This window comes from Staurois parvus, unplaced genomic scaffold (genome assembly GCF_062004578.1).
Source record: "Staurois parvus isolate SC_StPar_1 unplaced genomic scaffold, SC_StPar_1.0 ptg000463l, whole genome shotgun sequence".
Classification (NCBI taxonomy): domain Eukaryota; kingdom Metazoa; phylum Chordata; class Amphibia; order Anura; family Ranidae; genus Staurois; species Staurois parvus.
In genome coordinates, this window is record NW_028318259.1 from 2,200,916 (window position 1) to 2,221,884 (window position 20,969).

A 20,969-nucleotide genomic window follows, 5' to 3' on the forward strand; every position below is an offset into this window, starting at 1 on the left:
CGGATACAAATAGATACATTGTTGCAACCGCAAGACTTTTCATATAAAATATAATAGCGGACTGTAATTCTTCTTCTTCTTCTTTTTCTTCTTCTTGCAGGTCACGGCTCATGTGCAGATTTTTTATTGGTAAAACGATTGTCCGATTTGCCCCTCATTGCCGGGAAAATCGGCCGATCGGCAAAATCGGCCAATTTTTTTCCAACTTTACCGATAAAAAAAATGTGCCAAAACCCCCAAAAAACAACCAATTAACCCATTAACGGTGCGAAAATCAGCCAATTTTCGACCCGTCTATGGCCTACATTAATGCTGAGTGCTAGGGAGATCAGTGAGCCAATCCAGGGGCGGACTGACAACTCATGGGGCCCCCAGGCAATAGGGGATCATGGGGCCCCTGTGTCCTTGCCCAAACTCAAAAAAGCCTATGAAAAAGGTACCAGGGGCATCTCATGGGGCCCCCTACTGACCCCGGGCCCTCGGGCAGTGCCCGAGTTTCCAAATGGTCAGTCCGCCCCTGAGCCAATCACACAAGCAGGAATTGACATTTCTGGGGGGCGTTCTGTACATCAAGTGTGTACAGGTTGCCATGTTGCATTGAATTTTACAGAAAATTACAGCAGCTGCAGATTGAAAAAAAAAAAAACGTTAATTTTAAATAACGTCAAAACTACAATATGGATTTTTTAGCAATTGTTATGCTATATTATTTTTTTTTATTTGCTATATGTTTTCCCAGAAAGGTGGAGTTACCCTTTAAATAGGAGACCATCAAACTGAAGTTGAAGTCGTACTATCATTACATGCATTAACCCCATAGAATTACCGGTATACAAGAGTTTCCTGCTATGGTAAGCCTTTCAAGAACTGACAGGCCAGCGATCCGTCATATTAATATGTGCATCCGAGTTAAAATTCATTGGCTGTGGGACCAAGTTTTGGAAAGATGAAAATAAATACTAACTCATTAACAGAGTCGCTCAGGCTTCTAAACAGGCTCTTTGCCCCAGGCACCTGATTAGACTTCATGGCTGCAATCTGTATCTTGACAATAAAAAGAGGCAACGGAATATGAGATCTATGGCTGCAAAAACAGCGAGACAAACACCAGAATCGAAGCGATTAGTCATTCATTTGAAGCCTCTCTGGCCTTAGGCGGCCGGCTAGATGTTTTAACTGTATATTGGCATTTCATAATGTCTGCGCTGTTGAATGAAGTGACACAAAAAACGAACCGGGGCCATGGAAACCGCTCATCAAAAAACAGAATTTTATTAGCTGAGAAGGGACACTCATCCCTCTGATTCCCCCCCCCCCCTCCCATCTGCAGGCCCTAGGCACATGACTAGTGCTCTTTACTGTATTCTGGATCTTGACATTTCACAATTTATATGCATTTTGGTAAAATTGCAACTGAGACAATCACAGGGCTGCGGGCACGGATCGACAAAGCCCAGCCTGGCATCCAGACATTTCTTCATCTGAAGTCCTTTACGCCATTGGGGGGTGGGCTTACATTTGGGACTTATGCCAACTTTTTCTATGTCTAATAACAAGTTTATCATTGTCGAGTCTGATAACAGTAGAAAATGGGATAACTCATGGGGAGGCGCTTATCAAAGATGGAAAGTGCGTTGATGAAGAAGGATTTTTATTTTTCCTGATCACAAGGGGCGCTCTCCTTGTTTCCCTGCACTGGGTCTGTAACTCCAATTCTGTAGTTGCTGTAGCACCCCATGTTATTATTATTATTATACAGGATTTATATAATATTATTATACAGGATTTATATATTATTATTATTATTATACAGGATTTATATATTATTATTATACAGGATTTATATATTATTATTATTATACAGGATTTATATATTATTATTATTATACAGGATTTATATATTATTATTATTATTATACAGGATTTATATATTATTATTATTATACAGGATTTATATATTATTATTATACAGGATTTATATATTATTATTATTATTATTATACAGGATTTATATATTATTATTAATATTACACAGGACTCATATATTATTATTATACAGGATTTATATATTATTATTATTATACAGGATTTATATATTATTATTAATAATACACAGGACTCATATATTATTATTATACAGGATTTATATATTATTATTATTATACAGGATTTATATATTATTATTATTATTATTATGATACAGGATTTATATATTATTATTATTATACAGGATTTATATATTATTATTAATATTACACAGGACTCATATATTATTATTATACAGGATTTATATATTATTATTATTATTATTATGATACAGGATTTATATATTATTATTATTATTATACAGGATTTATATATTATTATTATACAGGATTTATATATTATTATTATTATACAGGATTTATATATTATTATTATACAGGATTTATATATTATTATTATTATGATACAGGATTTATATATTATTATTATTATACAGGATTTATATATTATTATTATTATTTTACAGGATTTATATAGTTTAACTTTTAAAGTGTGGTATTTATGTCTATGCACCCTGAAAGTCCCATCTTCTCTCTTGATTATTCCCCAGGATGCATTGCACCTGGGAGGTTTATAGCGCCGGCCCTGTGCCTTTACAGTGCACTTTATAAAGAGTATTGAACAGGTAAAAGACTTTTTTTGACTTTTTTCTGACCTCCGGAACGGATTAATTGGTTTTCAATGCATTTACAAATTAATTTTTAATCATGTTTCTGTACAGTATTTATGCCTTTAAAGTGCACTTTATAAAGATTTTTGAACAGATAGGACTTTTTTTACTTTTTTCTGACCACCGGAACGGATTCATTGGTTTTCAGTGCATTCCTATGGGAAACTGTATTTCAGTTTATACATTTTTCGCAATATGAAACGTCCCGGAGAACGCATTCAATTCGTAAACTGATGTACGCCTGTATATATATATATATACTGTATATATTATTATACAGAGCGGTGTGATCAATACAGGTGGTCATTATTGGTTTTCAATGCATTTACGAATTTGTTTTTAATCATGTCCCTGTACAGTATTTATGCCTTTAAAGTGCACTTTATTATTATTACATTATTATTATATAGGATTTATATATTATTATTATACAGGATTTATATATATTATTATTATACAGGATTTATATAGCGCCAACAGTTTGCTCAGCGCTTTACAATATAACGGGAGACAATACAGCAACAATACAGTTCAATACAAGAGGGATAGGAGGGCCTGATCCTTGGAGCTTACAATCTAGGAGGGAGGGGCTAGTGGTACAAAAGGTAGTAACTGTGGGGGATGGACTGGCAGGAAGAGTAGAAGATTCCATTATTAGCTGAGGGCAGGATAGGCTTCTCTGAAGAGATAGAATTTCAGAGATTTAATTTCAGATATCGCCTAAAAGTGAGCAGAGTAGGCGATAGTCTGATAAATTGGGGTAGAGAGTTCCAGAGGATGGGGGAAGCTCTGGAGAAGTCCTAGAGATAATAATGGGAGGAGGAGACAAGGGAGCTAGAGAGCAGGAGGTCGTGCGAGGAGCGGACAGTGCGGTTTGGGTGATATTTGGAGACAAGATCGGTGATGTAATTTGGGGCGGAGTTATAAATGGCTTTATATGTGATTGTTAATGTTTTGAATTTTATCCGTTGGCCAACGGGAAGCCAGTGGAGGGATTGGCAGAGAGGGATGGAGGACACTGAGTGGAGGTCAGTAGAGGGATTGGCAGAGAGGGGTGAAGGACACTGAGTGGAGGCCAGTGGAGGGATTGGCAGAGAGGGGTGGAGAACACTGAGTGGAGGCCAGTGGAGGGATTGGCAGAGAGGGGTGGAGGACACTGAGTGGAGGCCAGTGGAGGGATTGGCAGAGAGGGGTGGAGGACACTGAGTGGAGGTCAGTGGAGGGATTGGCAGAGAGGGATGGAGGACACTGAGTGGAGGCCAGTGGAGGGATTGGCAGAGAGGGATGGCAGATACGGAACGGTTAGTAAGGTGGATGGGTCTGGCAGCAGCATTCATAATAGACTGAAGAGGGGATAGCCTGCGATGAGGTCGGCCAATGAGGAGGGAGTTACAGTAGTCAAGGCGAGATATAACAAGGGAGGGAATAAGTTGCTTAGTGGTTTCCGAGGTTAGGAACGGGCGTATCTTGGAGATGTTGCGGAGGTGAAGTCTACAAGATTTGGACAGCGATTGGATTTGGGGCTGAAAGGACAGATGGGAGTCCAGGATTACACCTAGTACCCTGGCATGAGGGGAGGGACTGATGATTGTATTATTGATCTTGATGGAGAAGTCAGGGGAGGGGGCACAGGCTGAGCGGAATACTAAGAGCTCAGTTTTGGAAAAATTGAGTTTGAGGAAGTGGAGTGACATCCAATCCGATATGTCGCTTAGTAGGTTAGTAATGCGAGAGGAGACTGAAGGGGCGAGGTGAGAAGTAGAAAGATAGATTACCCCATGTGTTTCAATCTTTCTGTTTTTGGAAAAGAGTCAAAGGGGAAAGGGATATAATACACAGGGTGCCAACATCCATGAAGAATACAAAGGGGGGAGTCCTCTATTTTGATGGGACTTTACCGGCACAATTCTCTTATTTGATAAACTTAAATAGTTCAAAAAAGTTTTTATTTTATGTTATATATATGTTATTTTATGTTCTATCATTCCTGCTTGAGATATATGAGGAGTCCTTGGCTGTGTATATGTAAAATGAGTTCTTAATCTTTTGGCGGTTTTCACCTCACATGGGATCATGTAAGTGTATAACCACATTGCAAATTATTATATTGTTAATACCAACAAAACGTTGTGATGTATATTGATATGTATGTGTTTGTTGTAGGCGTCATGCCTTCTTGAGCACTTCTGAGGAAGAGATTGCTGTTGGTCTCGAAACGCGTCAAGTGTTATGCATGACCCATTGCTACATTTGCAATACCGTCCTTGAAGATACCGCCGTAATCTGTATTGTAGCTCTATGTTTGTTTTTTAAGATTGTAAAAATAAAACTGCATATTTAAAAAAAAAAAATACTTTTTTGAACTATTTAAGTTTATCATATAAGAGAATTGTGCCAGTAAAGTCCCATCAAAAAGAGGACTCCCCCCTTTGGAAAAGAGTCAGTTCTTTTCTGCGTTTCACATGTGTAGGGCAGCCCATTGCAATGAATGGGCTACCCTGAGCCTGGGATCACACTTGTGCGGTGCGGCATATCGTATGTGATTCGCATAGGAACCGCGACGCATTCCTGTGCAAGTCACATGCAAATCCTGTATGGCTCAGATCGCACCGCATCCGCACCAAAAAGGTACGGGACCCTTTTTTGGTCCGCACTAGAATCGGATCGCATGGGTATTCACACATATGCGATCTGATTCTGCACATTGCACCGCGATTTTGGGGTGTTGTTAACTTAACATACACACCTGCAGCGGTTCGCATGAACGGGGTGCGGTTCTGATGCGGTGTGGAATTCGCACAAAAATCGCTGCAAATTCCACACTGCATCCGTGTGAACCCCGGCTAAATGCCATAAGTAGAAATGCACAAAAACCACATGGAAACGAGCAGGCTCTTGGATTCACCTGTAGGTGTGAGCAGGGGCGTATTCACTGCAAAGCAAACAAGGCAGTTGTCTTGGGCTGCATTTTTCATGGGCGGGGGCTGCACTTCCCCTATGGCAGCAGTAATATCTCTGAGGCTGGTGACTGAGCTACAGCTCGGAGCCGGAGGTGACGAATCGAGTGGAGGAAGGCCACAGCAGGCAGGAGGGCATCAGTGGCCGTTGCAGGGTGTGCACGGGATCCGGTAGGTTGGAGGTGGCCTGCCCGTCCCATCCTTGTGGGTACTCCCTGGGTATGTGTTGGGGATGGGGAGCACAGGCTGGGAGGATTCATGACAGACTGGCTGATTGTCAGCCAGGGTGGATCGTGAGCCGAGCAGGTAGATGGGGCTTTTCCCTGCCCAGGTAGGATCTGTCAAAGCCTCATTAATTGATCTTCCCTCTTATGATGGATGTAGTGTGTCATGGAACCGAACCCCGGCCGCGCTAGGGTATTTCCCTTAGACTCCCGCTTCCATGTCCGAACACCATCCACGGACCCCATCGCTGATCATACAGGAAATAGACAGCACCAGACTCTTCTTAAGACAGGAAACACATCAGCAGGCCATCCCATCAGGGGGAAGGGGCTGCTGGAAACACCCCCCACCAAACCAATACACACAATAGAACAATGGGATGCAGCACTTGGCAGTGAACAATGGACAACCACATGGCAGTGAACAATGGACAACCCCCACAACAATACACAAACATTACATCCCATAATAGTTTGCTAGAACAATGGGATGCAGCCCCATGGCAGAGAACAATGAACAATCCCCACACCAATATTAGAACACTTCACCCTGTACCCCTAACAAGCACAGGGTGCCTTACACATAAGAGGAACATGTGGAGCTGAGACAGGGGTCCCCCTCACCCCCAAAAGTCACTCCCGTCACATAGTGTTGTATATATACAGCAGTATGCTTCTCTCTCCCCCCCATCCTCTGCACCCTATCCTAACAGAATTTCCGTGTAAAAATAAAGTATTATTACATTCCAATACACCATTTGATCCATTTGCTCCAATTAAGTGGGGGGGTTGTTGGAGGGGTCACGCCTGTTTTAGTGTTGCCTAGGGCAGCATAAAACCAAAATACACCACTGGGTGTGAGATGGAGATTAATCTGCTTATATTTTATATTTTCCTTTCTCTGGTTCCTTCTTTTTCCCCCTCATCAACATGATAATTATTTTTTTTAAATCAATCTTTTCTGTTTTTAAACCCAATAATGTAATTACTGGATCTCTGTGCTTCTCTGGGGCAGAAGGCAGATTATGGCTGGTGGGAGGGTCTGGCAGGGTGCTTCAGTACTCCTCTCAAGAGCCTTCAACCCTGATGCAATCAGTGGGTGAGCTCTAGAATGATGCAAGTATCAAAATGCCTTAATGGGTAGGTATCAGTCTGGAGGAATAGGCATTCTTAGGCAATCTCCAATAGTCTGCTAGGAAACCAGCACTTCCAGAAGTTTGGATCTCCGGGGTGCCTGCAGCTCTCATTGGTTCCTGCCTCTGATCCCACATCTCACAGGAGACCGTGGTGACACAAGGTCAGGAGGAGACACCACTGCGAGCTGCTGGGGACCCTGGAGATCGATACTCCCAAAAGTGTCAATTTCCCAGACAACTCATGATCAGGGGGGTGCTCAGCACTGCAGGCACAGAGAAATGTGAGTATTTAAGGTAACTTCTTACATACTTTACTGATGGTGCCAATGTGAAGGTCCTATGTTATTTCTGGTGATAAATGCAAATGAAAAAACAAAAAGAGGATGCACCGGCCTAGTGCATGATCGCTTAAAAATATTTATTGAAAGAATAAAAAAGTAGGTATCATACTCGCAATGGACATAGAAAACAGGCATATCACAATGAATAATGGTGTTCAATCCATATAGCATCTGAGTCCACAACGATGGAACCCTGGATGACCAACTGTCTGACGCGTTTCGAGGACTCAGCCTCTTCCTCAGAGCCCTCAGAGGGAATCAGCCAGATGGTCATCCAGGGTTCCATCATTGTGGACTCTATATGGATTGAACACCTTTGTTCATTGTGATATGCCTATGTTTTCTATGTCCATTGTGAGTATGATACCTACTTTTTTATTCTTTCAATAAATATTTTTAAACGATAATGCACTAGGCCGGTGCGCCCTCTTTTTGTTTTTTTCATTTGCATTTAGTGACTTTGGACTACCCCGGTCCATTGAGGGCAGCAAGCAGTGCATATTCCAGAACATTCACACTGTCATTCTAGCCCAGGGGTGGGCAAACTTTTTGACTTGAGGGCCGCAATGGGTTCATATATTGGACCCGGGGGCCGGACCCATAGTAATTCATCCCCCATAGTAATTCATCCCCCATATAGTAATTAATCCCCCCTATAGTAATTAATCCCCCATATAGTAATTCATCCCCCATAGTAATTCATCCCCCATATAGTAATTAATCCCCCCTATAGTAATTAATCCCCCATATAGTAATTCATCCTCCATAGTAATTCATCCCCCATAGTAATTCATCCCCCCTATAGTAATTCATCCCCCATATAGTAATTCATCCCCCATATAGTAATTCATCCCCCCTATAGTAATTAATCCCCCCTATAGTAATTAATCCCCCATATAGTAATTCATCCCCCATAGTAATTCACCCCCCCTATAGTAATTCATCCCCCCTATAGTAATTAATCCCCCATATAGTAATTCATCCCCCATATAGTAATTCATCCCCCATATAGTAATTCATCCCCCATAGTAATTCATCCCCCCTATAGTAATTCATCCCCCATAGTAATTCATCCCCCATATAGTAATTCATCCCCCCTATAGTAATTCATCCCCCATATAGTAATTCATCCCCCATATAGTAATTCATCCCCCCTATAGTAATTCATCCCCCATATAGTAATTCATCCCCCATAGTAATTCATCCCCCATATAGTAATTCATCCCCCATAGTAATTCATCCCCCATAGTAATTCATCCCCCCTATAGTAATTCATTCCCCATATTGTGTCAATTCACTTACCTTTGCTCCGCGCGTTCCTCTCGCCGTGTTCCCGCGCCGTTCCGGTCTTCAGGGCGGACTGTGAGAGGAGCCTAGCTCCCCTCACGTTCGTCACGCTGCCCCGCCTACATCCTGACAGCCAATGTTTGCCACGCTCCGCGGGCCGGATTAAAAGGTCCGCCGGGCCGTAGTTTGCCCATTGCTGTTCTAGCCTCTGCCATCCCCAGCGCAGGAGTAAAGTATTTGCTGTGTTTTATTTCTGGTGATACCTTTCGTAAAATTGCTCTTGATGCCATTGCTAAGGAGACTCACCTACTATACAGAGGTGGCCTACAAAATCTTGGCCACAAAATGCAACAATCAAGTCTGAGAGCCTTGGAACTAGACTGTTGAAAGATGGGGTGAGGTCAGGCAGAACTTGAAGTATACTTTTTTACTCCCAAGATGGTCACAGGGGCCATTCAGACGTTTATCAAACATACATTATGTGACCAAAGTTTGTGGACACCTGACCATTGCACTTATATGAACTTGCTGGACATTCCACTCCAAAACCATGGACATTAATATGAAGTTGCCCCTTTGCGGCTATAACAGCCTCCGCTTTTCGAGAGATTTCCCTTTACTTCCTGTCCTGTAAATAAAACATAAAGGAAAGGAAATCTCTCCAAAGTGAGGTTATTCCACTCTTAACCCCTTGCCCTCCAGAGGATTTACCCCCCTTCCTGACCAGGCCATTTTTTGAGATATGGCGCTGCGTTACTTTAACTGGTAATTGTGCGGTCATGCAATGTTGTACATAAATGAGATATATGTCCTTTTTTCCCCACAAATAGAGCTTTCTGCGGTTCGATCGCCTGTGCAGTTTTTATTTTTTGCACTATAAAAAAAAAGCCAGACAATTAAAAAAAAACAATATTTTTGACTTTTTGCTATAAAACATAGTCAGTAAAAAAATTTTGAAAATAAAATTTCTTCATAAATTTAGACCAAAATGTATTCTGCTACATGACTTTGCTAAAAATCCCAATACGTGTAAATTAATTGGTTTACGTGAAAGTTATAGGGTTTACAAATGGCGGTATAGATACTGGAATTTTTATTTTACTGGTAATGGCAGCGATCGTCGATTTATCGCAGGACCGCAAGACACTGCGGGATTTATTGCGGGACCGCAAGGCGTTTTGACACTGAGGGGGAACTAACTGCCACTGACATCCCCAGTGACACTAATACTAATAAAAACACTGACACTGTACTAATGACACTGGGCAGGAATGGGTTAACATCTGGGGCAATCAAAAAGGGTTAACTGTGTGCAGGGAGTGTTTTACATAGGGGGTGGTGTCTGTGTGCTTCAATGTAAGCACACTGCTCTGAATGGCTGTGCTGTGCACAGCCATCCAGAGCAGTGTGCCCAAGCTGACAGGGAAGATGACTGTTAGTAACCAAAGCAGTCCTCCATCAGAGATGCTCGGTAATCACCGGCCGGGACCCAGTGATTGACAGCCGCAGGCCGCAAAAAGGTTAACTGTGTGCTGTGTGTGATTTACTAGGGAGACAAGGGGAGAGATGCTGCTCCTGCTGACAGGGGGATATCTGTGTTGTTTACATACAGACCTCTCCCCTGTCAGCTCTGCCAACGATCACCGTCTGAGAATCGGCGGCTGGGACCCGGTGATTGACATGCCGAGGAGCCAATAGTGCGCGCCCCCTACCCGGAAAAACGAAATCACGTATATATACATGATTTTGCACATCCCTGCTGTCCTGTAGCAGTACTTCTGCTATAGGGAGGTCGGGAAGCGGTTAAAGTGATATTAAAGGCTTAATTTTTTTTTTTAATAAAAAACACATCATACTTGCCTGCTTTCTGCAGTGGTTTTGCACAGAGTAGCCAAGATCCTCCTCTTCTCGGATCCCCCGCTGGTGCTCCTGGCCCCTCCCTCCTGTCGGGTGCCCCATACAGGAGGCAGCTTTATATGGGGGCACCCGTTGCTCCGTGTGTTCATTCACACATTGAGCCTGGGCTTGGCCCCACACCCTCTATCTTCTCATTGACTCATTAGCTGTGATTGACAGCAGCGGAAGCCAATGGCTCCCGCTTCTGTCTCAGCCAACAAGGAGAGGAAGCCGAGACTCCAGTGCACATCGCTGGATCGAGAGGGGGCTTAGGTCAGTATTAGGGGTTGCTGCTGCACAGAGAAGGTATTTTACCTTCATGCATAGAATGTATGAAGGTAAAAAACCTTGACCCTTTACAACCACTTTAAATTGTCCCAGAAAAAGTTAACAGATTTCCATCCTATTCTTGTTCTTGATACTACTAAACCTGAAACACTGTTTGTATAAATGAGACGCTCGCTTTTTACAGCTCAAAAAATGAATATCTTGAAGGTTCTGTGCAAAAGATATTTTGTATTCTACCAAATAAGTATACAACCAATTACAGTACATCAAGTGGGGCCTCGTTTTAGTCTAGTTGTACAGAATACTGTCAATATCAAACAATAGCAAAGCTACTAAATGCCAAACCACCTGAGGAATAAATAGTTACAGTTGTGCTCAAAAACTTGCTTCCCTTGGAGAATTTGCAATATACAGTATGGACCATTTTTAAAGAAAACAAAAGTGAATAGGCAAAGCACATTTCTTTTAATTTTTATGGGATTCATATTCAGCTGTAGGTGATAACAGAATGGCCCAATCATAAAACAAAACATAGCAACAAGTAACCAAATGAAATGCTCCCCCTGTTCAAGAGTCTGCATCCCCTTAGTTCTTAATCCTGTGTATTGCCCCCCTTTAGCATCAATGACAGCGTGCCGTCTTTTGTAATAGTTCTCTATGAGGCCCCAAATTCTTGCAGGTGGTATGGCTGCCCATTCGTCTTCAAAATGCCTCCAGGTCATGCAAAGTCTTTGGTCATTTTCCAGGGGTTGGGCTTGGCCCCCTAGTTCCAGTGAAGGGAATCTTAAGGCGTCAGCATACCAAGACATTTTGGACAATTTCATGCTCACAACATTTTGGGAACAGTCTGGGGATGGCCTCTTCCTGTCCCAACATGACTGCAGACCAGAGCACAAAGCAAGGTCCATAAAGACTTGAATGAGTGGGATCTCCATGGAGTGCGGTCTCATTTTTGGATTTTGCTAAGCAATCCTAATGGATTTCTCATTCTGATGACCAGAGCTATAGAAGTTACTGCTGCTCATAACAGCAGGCTCTTTAACCCCTGGTTCACATCTGTGCAGTCATGCAGTCCATGATTTGCACGGGCACGAGAGCCCATTAATTTGAATGGACTCCCGTGCCCCGGGAGTCCATTCACTTGGGAAATCTCAGCCGCGCGGGAACCAAGGTTCCCAATACAGTTGGGATTTCCAGTGCGGGCGACATGCCATTAAAATTAATAGTATCCGCCTGCGGGTCCCGCATTCCTCTGGGTGGGTGGTGCAGGTATTTGTGCGAGTCCCACAGTGGCACCACCCGCACAGATGTGAACCAGGGGTTATTAACCCCTTTACGCCGGGCCGCACATTTGCGTGCAATTAACAAAAAACATATGTGCTGAGAGCACGCACCCTGCACGCTCCCAGCCCACATGTCTGGTACTCACGGAAAGGTCCCGGTCTGCTCTTTCGATCAGGACCTTTCCCAATCATGTGACCGCCGTGACGACGCGTCATGTCGGTCACATGATCTGTAAACCCCGCCTCCTGGCTTCTGGAACTCTTAAAGGGCCGGGAGGCGCCGGCGGGAAGGGGTTAAACTAAAGGATGAGTTAGCGTGAGTCCCAAACCACTGAACTGTGCTGTGCTGTGCTGTCTGTACTAATATTCTGAATCTGATTCTGTCACATTCTACCATCTGATTCTGCCAGGTTTCCGCCCTCTGCGGACTTTTAATTGCCATATACAGTGGGGATCGAAAGTTTGGGCACCCCAGCTAAAAATTTGTATTAATGTGCATAAAGAAGCCAAGGAAAGATGGAAAAATCTCCAAAAGGCATCAAATTACAGATTAGACATTCTTATAATATGTCAACAAAAGTTAGATTTTATTTCCATCATTTACACTTTCAAAATAACAGAAAACAAAAAAATAGCGTCTGCAAAAGTTTGGGCACCCTGCAGAATTTATAGCATACACTGCCCCCTTTGCAAAGCTGAGACATGCCAGTGTCATGGATTGTTCTCAGTCATCGTCAGACCAGGCAGATGAACAGACCAGGTGATGTCAATCTCAAAGGTTTTAAATGCCCAGACTCATCTGATCTTGCCCCAACAATCAGCACCATGGGTTCTTCTAAGCAGTTGTCTAGAAAACTGAAACTGAAAATAGTTGACGCTCACAAAGCTGGAGAAGGCTATAAGAAGATAGCAAAGCGTTTTCAGATGTCAATATCCTCTGTTCGGAATGTAATTAAGAAATGGCAGTCATCAGGAACAGTGGAAGTTAAAGCAAGATCTGGAAGACCAAGAAAAATATCAGACAGAACAGCTTGCAGGATTGTGAGAAAACAATTCAAAACCCACGTTTGACTGCACGATCCCTCCAGAAAGATCTGGCAGACACTGGAGTTGTGGTACACTATTCCACTATAAAGAGATACTTGTACAAATATGGTCTTCATGGAAGAGTCATCAGAAGAAAACCTCTTCTACATCCTCACCACAAAAATCATCGTTTGAACTTTGCAAATGAACATATAGACAAGCCTGATGCATTTTGGAAACAAGTTCTGTGGCCCGATGAGGTTAAAATTGAAAAGGTACGTTTGGAGAAGAAGGGGCACAGAATTTAATGAAAAGAACCTCTGTCCAACTGTTAAGCATGGGGTTGGATCAATCATGCTTTGGGGTTGTGTTGCAGCCAGTGGCACAGGGAACATCTCACGAGTAGAAGGAAAAATGGATTCAATAAAATTTCAGCAAATTTTGGATGGTAACTTGATGCCATCTGTGAAAAAGCTGAAGTTAAAGAGAGGATGGCTTCTACAAATGGATAATGATCCTAAACACACCTTGAAATCCACGGGGGATTACATCAAGAGGCGTAAACTGAAGGTTTTGCCATGGCCTTCACAATCTCCTGACCTCAACATAATTGAAAATCTATGGATAGACCTTAAAAGAGCAGTGCGTGACAGACAGCCCAGAAATCTCAAAGAACTGGAAGACTTTTGTAAGGAAGAATGGGCAAAGATACCTCAAACAAGAATTGAAAGACTCTTGGCTGGCTACAAAAAGCGTTTACAAGCTGTGATACTTGCCAAAGGGGGCAGTACAAGATATTAACTCTGCAGGGTGCCCAAACTTTTGCAGACGCCATTTTTTTGTTTTCTATTATTTTGAAAGTGTAAATGATGGAAATAAAATCAACTTTTGTTGACATATTATAAGAATGTCTAATCTGTAATTTGATGCCTTTTGGAGATTTTTCCATCTTTCCTTGGCTTCTTTATGCACATTAATACAAATTTTTAGCTGGGGTGCCCAAACTTTCGATCCCCACTGTATGACGTGACATTTTTGGAGGAAATATTTTCACCAGCAGTGCACTCTGGATGTATATACTGAGATAAAGGGGGTTACTAAAATATTTGAATTTTACCTTTCCAAAAGATAAGTAATGGATAGTTCATGTTATGACAGGTTTGCTTTTCCTATGTAATGTTTATAGATGTTATACACTCATATTACGTACTCTCCTCTCCTTTAGGCGCACCCTGAAAATCCACCTCTTCAGGGAAGCCTACCCCGCCCCCTGCTAATTGCCGATCTCCTCCACTCTTCCTACTACTCCATCCCCCACAGCTTTTCGTCCTGTACCACTACCCCCCCCCCCCCCTCCTATATTGTAAGCTCCAAGGAGCAGAGCCCTCGAACCCCTCGTGTATCGCATTGTATTGTTACTGTACTGTCTCATGTATTGTCTCCCATTGTAATGTACAGCGCTGAGCGAACTATTGGCGCTTTATAAATACTGTATAATAATAATAATGAGCGAGTTTGGGGTGGAGGAACTTGACTGGCCTGCACAAAATCCTGACTTCAACCCTATAGAACACCTAAGGGATGAATTAGAGCGGAGACTGCGAGCCAGACCTTCTCATCCAACATCTGCCTGACCTCACAAATGTGCTTCTGGAAGAATGGTCAAACCTTCTCATAGACACCCTCCTAAACCTTGTGGACAACCTTCCCAGAATAGTTGAAGCTGTTATAACTGCAAAGGGTAGGCCAACTCAACAATGAACCCTACGGACTAAGACCTTTCATGTGCGTGTAAAGGCAGGCGTGCAAATACTCTTGGCAATATAGTGTACGTGAACAGGCACCATAGGAAGCAATGTTATTTCACATGTCATGCGGATTGGATGTGGTTCAAACTACATGCAATCCGCATATATGTGAACCGGCACTGAAACCACAGTGGATAAGTGATCAAGAGAATCTAGGTCATCCACTACAAGTATTAATCCAGAGACACTCTACCAACCAGGATTCGTGTTCTGGTGACAACTCAAAATTATGAATCATCAGGACAAATATAAATGATGAATCTTCCAAACTGGGACATAGAAGTAAAAACCTGACAGAGGATCTTCTCTTGACCAGAGGGCCTGGTTATGTGATACTGTTACGCACATGCAGAAGATGATGTGTGTTATCAACATGAAGTAAAAAAGAGAGCCTAGAGTTCTGTTCAGATGGATCTTTTAGAAGTAGACCTGTTTGTTTAAGGTAATGTAGGACTGAATATTTATGTTCTTTTGTGGCTGATCAATAGAAATGTAGACTGATGTAGAAGAAGATGCAATAGATTTTCAATTTACCTTGCGAAATAGTGAGGTAAGGCGCTCTCGGGTATTGTAGTAGGGTGAGTTGGCCCAGATAATACGGACAAGGCTGAGAAGATGAGGGAATTTTTCAGGAATGTTTTTGAGTTTCAGTGACATCAGCTCTTCAAACGGTCCTTGCAGTATGGATAAAAAGCTGAGGTTAGACTGAGCCTGGACAGACCCGTCCTACAAGAGAGAAAACACATTGGGCTCATTTAGTGACACACAAAAAAGTGCAAAGTTAACATGAACGTCATCTGATCTAACAATGCTCTAAGACATGGGTAGGCACACATAGGCCCTCCAGCTGCTGCGGAACTAGAAGCCCCATCAGGCATTGCAAGACTCTGACTCCAGGAGGAACAGGCTTGATGGGACTTGCCTACCCATGCTCTATGGTATCAAGAGTGAAGGGCCTGCAAATACCTGTGTTAGGTGTCCTTTTATGAAACAGAGATCAGAGGCGATCCTAAGGATTGTTGCTGATCTCAGATCATTAGTGGTTTAGGAAACAGAGATGATCAGCGGAGAACATGTTCTCCGCTGGTCATCTCAGCACACAAATGGCCAGTATATCAGTCGTTCATATAGTGAACTCGGTGTAGTTATTCACCCTGAGGTCATCACAGAGGACAAGGAGGCGCTCTTTACATCTGGAGGAAAAGAAATGTAATCTCCAAACACGGAAAGGTTTCTTCACAGTGAGAGCTGTGAGAATGTGGAATAGACTCCCTCAAGAGTTGGTTCTGGCCGGCTCAGTGGATTGCTTCAAAAAAGTCCTGAATTCTTTCCTGGATACACAGAATATAACTGGATACTAATATTTATAGGGAAAGTTGATCCAGGGAATATCCGATTGCCTCTCGGGGGATCAAGAAGGAATTTTTTTCCCAGCAGGAGCAAATTGGATCAGGCTTTGCTGGTGGGTTTTTTGCCTTCCTCTGGATCAACTGTGGGTGTAGGATTATAGCTTTTTTTTTTTCTATGGTTGAACTGGATGGACTTTTGTCTTTTTTCAGCCAGACTAACTATGTAACTATGTCTATGAAGGAGCAATGTTAGCCCTTCACTGGCGATCTGTGTTCTCCCTCCAGATTCTCCAGCCCAGAGGTGGAGAGTCGGGGGAATCGCAAATGAAGCAGCGATAATTTACCGCTGCTTAGTAAACGGTATCTGACTGATCTCTTACAGTAATCTCGCGAGATTATAGTAACAGCAGCCGTTTTCCAGCATTCAAAGTGTTTGTAGATCACTTCTCTCTTCATTTGGAGAAGCGATCTACACCGCTTCATAAAAAGGCATTCAGAGGAAAACTCTCTTCTCTGAGAATGCCAGAGAACTGAGCAGCGGTCATTTACTGCTGCATGATAAAAGGACACCTTAGTCCTCAAATCGATCCCGGACGAACCCCCATGCATCCTAAATCCTGGGGGTACATTGCGCCACAACTACTAACTAATTGCAGGTTAGGCTCCCATTCCTTTAGCTAAGCCCCTGCCCCTTCTTATATATCAGTAATACAGTATTTACGTACTGTTAATAAGCCTTCATATAAATGGAAAATCAAGGTGTATCTCCAATCATTTTCTTCTTTCATTTTGGATATGAGCAAAAGGGTTAGGACAGGGGTGTCCAAACTATGGCCCTCCAGGTGTTGAGGAACTGCAAGTTCCATGAGGCCTTGCAAGACTCTGACATCCACAGGCAAGACACCCAGAGGCAGAGGCATGATGGGACTTGTACTACTTCAACAGCTGGAGGGCCATAGTTTGGACACCCCTGGGTTAGGACCTCTGTCATCTTTACTGTTCTCTGTGGCCATACAGCTTACAGAGCTCACAACACAGCTCTGTCAGGCAGGGCTGAAGACCTGATTTTTCTCCGCTTCACTTACTACACTTTCATGTCTTGTCCCCTCCCCCTTGTGATTAGAAGGTGAAAGGAGAAATAGCAGACCAATGAGCTCATCTCTATGTCATCTCTATATCATTCTGCTCTCTCCTTCAATTAGCATGTCTCTTGTTAGCACATGAACACTGCAGCACAACTTACTGGATACATATGCTGTTTTTCCCTCTCACAGTCTAAGCTCTACAATAAGCTACAAGAGGCTGATACCAAGTCAAATTCATGTAATATACTGTGCTTGCATTTAAAAAAAAGTGTTACTTACCATCAGTGTGATTTGTCTCTTGAGAACAGTCATCTGGTTTACTAGAAATCTTCTTCTGATGTCATCCCCCACCCCTGCCGCTGTAATTTTCCAGTGTAGCGGGGGTTAATAGAACTCAGGGAGCTGTGATAGTCCGCCCAGCTCCTCCTTTCATAGAACCCATACTGCAGCTTCTATCAATGAAACATGATCTATGAATGGAGGAGGAGGACCATTCAATCTGTCCAACTTCCGTTCATAGATTGTTTTTCATTCATAGAAGCCATAATATGGCTTCTATGAATGGAGGAGCTGGGTGGAAAGAGAGGGCATTATTGGGCACTCTTGATAATTGCCTGTCACAGCTTCCTCACTTCTTTTAACCCCTGCTGCACCAGAAGATTACTTCAGCAGGGCTGGGTGGGCACATCAAAGGAGGGGGATTTCTACTAAACCAGGTAACACCAGCACAAGGGACACATCATACTGATAGTAAGCAATGTCCCTTGTGTTTATATATTTATTTAAACTTAGGCTTTAAGGTCGAAGTAAACCTTAAAAACGAAAATTTGCCAACAGGTAGGGTCTATTGGTAGAAGAACAATTTTAAAGCGATTCTAAAGGTTTGGTTTTTTTACAATCACCAAGCCCATGTCTCATATCCACAATACATCTGTTGGATTGCTTGCGGAAGCCCGACAAGTTTAAAAAAAAACCTCATCCTCAAAGTTTGAGTGAGATCATGCATATATATGGCGAGTAAATACTTATCAATCCAAAGATAAAAACGGTCCCAGTTGTGGACCCGAAAATGACAGAAGGGGAGCACCAAAGTGCTCAGAAGGACCCAGGGTGATCAGGCCAACGATAAAGCAAGCATGATGTAAATGCCACATAGCCCCGGGGGTCCTGTCTGGACCCATCAGACCTACTGGCAATGGTAGGATGCATATACTGTCACTCATGGGAATAAGGGCTTTAAAAAACTAAATGTGGAAGGAGACTTGGAGGCCAAAATATAGACTGTTACCCTGGAAAACCAGAGTCAGTGGTTTGCTCTCACCTGGATCTGTTTGGACAGTTTCTGGAAAGGCCCCACATACGATGACTTTGCCATCTCCAGGATGTGCTCAATGTGTTTCACCCCGGGCTTATCCAGCTGTTTGCTGATTCCAGAGAGGTCAGTGCATCGTTCTCTCCAAAATTCAATCTCCTCTAGAGGACCTGAGCTCTCACCCATCTCCACTGCTTCCTGGGCGCTCAGAACCTCTTTGATCTGGCGGGTCCAGTGCACCATGGCAGCTATTAGAGTGGAAACAAAGTAACATGAAGAGCTTCTCCAGGGAAAGACAAACAACCAATTACATATCCAAGTGACACATCTGCCCATACATACAAAGTATGGTGAAGGTTGTAGGCCTGTGGACTAGGACCACATACAAGAGCAGAATACTGTAACCAAATGCAGTAAGCTCAATCTGCCAGCAAGGTCCAGGCCTTGTGCCATGCACCTCTCTACTTGGCCCACAAGGCGCTACAGTAGGCCCAAAGCAGTCAGAAATGGCATCTGTATGAATCAGAATAACCTCTCTCAAACTGAACAGGTGCTTGGCCCATGCAGGGCAGAGCAACAGGTTCACCTAAAGTGTCACTAAACCCACAACAGTAAAATCATTCTGCATATGAAGTAAAGCATGCTTGTTATACTCACTGTAGAACCTAAGGGGTTAATCCTCTGCGTCGTGTAAAAAGGATGTTTGTTCCGGTCTTCCCTGATCCTCCCTTTCTTCCACTGTCCCCAATCCATCTGCTGATGAACAGAGCCTTGGCGGCAAGCTGCATGTGCTCAGTTTGGTGTATATTTTTTTCATGGGAGGGTGCATGTGATCGGCACAGGGCCAATCAGCACTGTCCAGACAGAGGGTTAGGGGTCATGCAGCCTCATAGAATGAAAACTCCTCCTACAAGATTAACCAGTGCCCGGCCAGACACTGATAGAAGTCACAAGACTGCTATGTACTGCTGATGAAAAAAGGTATTTAACAGTTTATATTTACTAAAATAATTGCATTTCCATGTTGTGTGTACTGTGGGAGACCAGATATAGTGGATACAGGGTCCGGGGAGACCAGATATAGTGGATGCAGGGTCCAGGGAGACCAAATATAGTGAATTCAGAGTCCGGGGAGACCAGATATAGTGAATGCAGAGTCCAGGGAGACCAGATATAGTGAATGCAGGGTCCGGGGAGACCAGATATAGTGAATGCAGGGTCCGGGGAGACCAGATACAGTGAATGCAGGGTCCGGGGAGACCGGATATAGTGAATGCAGGGTCCAGGGAGAGCAGATATAGTGAATGCAGGGTCCGGGGAGAATAGATATAGTGAATGCAGGGTCCGGGGAGACCAGATATAGTGAATGCAGGGTCCGGGGAGAGCGGATATAGTGAATGCAGGGTCCGGGGAGACCAGATATAGTGAATGCAGGGTCCGGGGAGACCGGATATAGTGAATGCAGGGTCCGGGGAGACCAGATATAGTGAATGCAGGGTCCGGGGAGACCAGATATAGTGAATGCCGAGTTCGGGGAGACCAGATATAGTGAATGCCGGGTCTGGGGAGACCAGATATAGTGAATGCAGGGTCCGGGGAGACCAGATATAGTGAATGCCGGGTCTGGGGAGACCAGATATAGTGAATGCAGAGTCAGGGGAGACCAGATAGAGGGAATGCCGGGTCCGGGGTTTAGTAACACTTTAAATACCACCCATCATATCCACCTCTCCATGCATGAGCAAAGCACACGTTCACTTTTAAGTGATTGTAAACCTAAATTTTTTTTAGAAATAACAAACATAATAAACTTACCATCTCTGTGCAATGGTTTTTGCACAGAGCAGCCCTGATCCTCTTATAAGATCCCCAATCTGGCGCTCCTGGCTCCTCTTCTTGGTGTGCCCCCATAGGAAACTGCCTCCTATTGTGGCACACCTGCAGGCCAGACTCAATCCTGAGCCACGTTGTCTGCGCACCTCTGCCAGCATGTCACAGGATTTGATTGACAGCAGCAGGGACCACTGGCTCCTGCTGCTGACTCCATGTGCAGTGAGGAGGGAGAGAGCCGCTGCTCTCGGGCACAGCACTGGATGGAGGCTCAAGTAAGTATATGGGGGGGCGGGTGGTGCTGCAAACAGAAGGACTCTTATCTTAATGTATAGAATGCATTAAGGTAAAAAAAAAAAACCTTCTACCTTTACAACCACTTTAAGCTAATATATTAGTCCAGCCTCACAAAGATGGCCGTGTTTTATCTC

At 43.4% G+C, this 20,969-nt stretch overlaps 1 protein-coding gene across 1 annotated transcript in view; it reads right to left on the minus strand.

The window, feature by feature from the left end:
- DNAH2 (dynein axonemal heavy chain 2) overlaps window positions 1–20,969 on the minus strand; it is a 426,940-nt gene that overhangs the window by 333,354 nt on the left and 72,617 nt on the right. Inside the window, exons 7-8 of the mRNA XM_089688974.1 lie at window positions 18,718–18,956; window positions 15,497–15,688 (exon numbers count right to left, since the gene is read on the minus strand). Coding sequence (XP_089545100.1) covers window positions 15,497–15,688; window positions 18,718–18,956 — 431 coding nt within the window. The remainder of the gene's footprint in view (window positions 1–15,496; window positions 15,689–18,717; window positions 18,957–20,969) is intronic.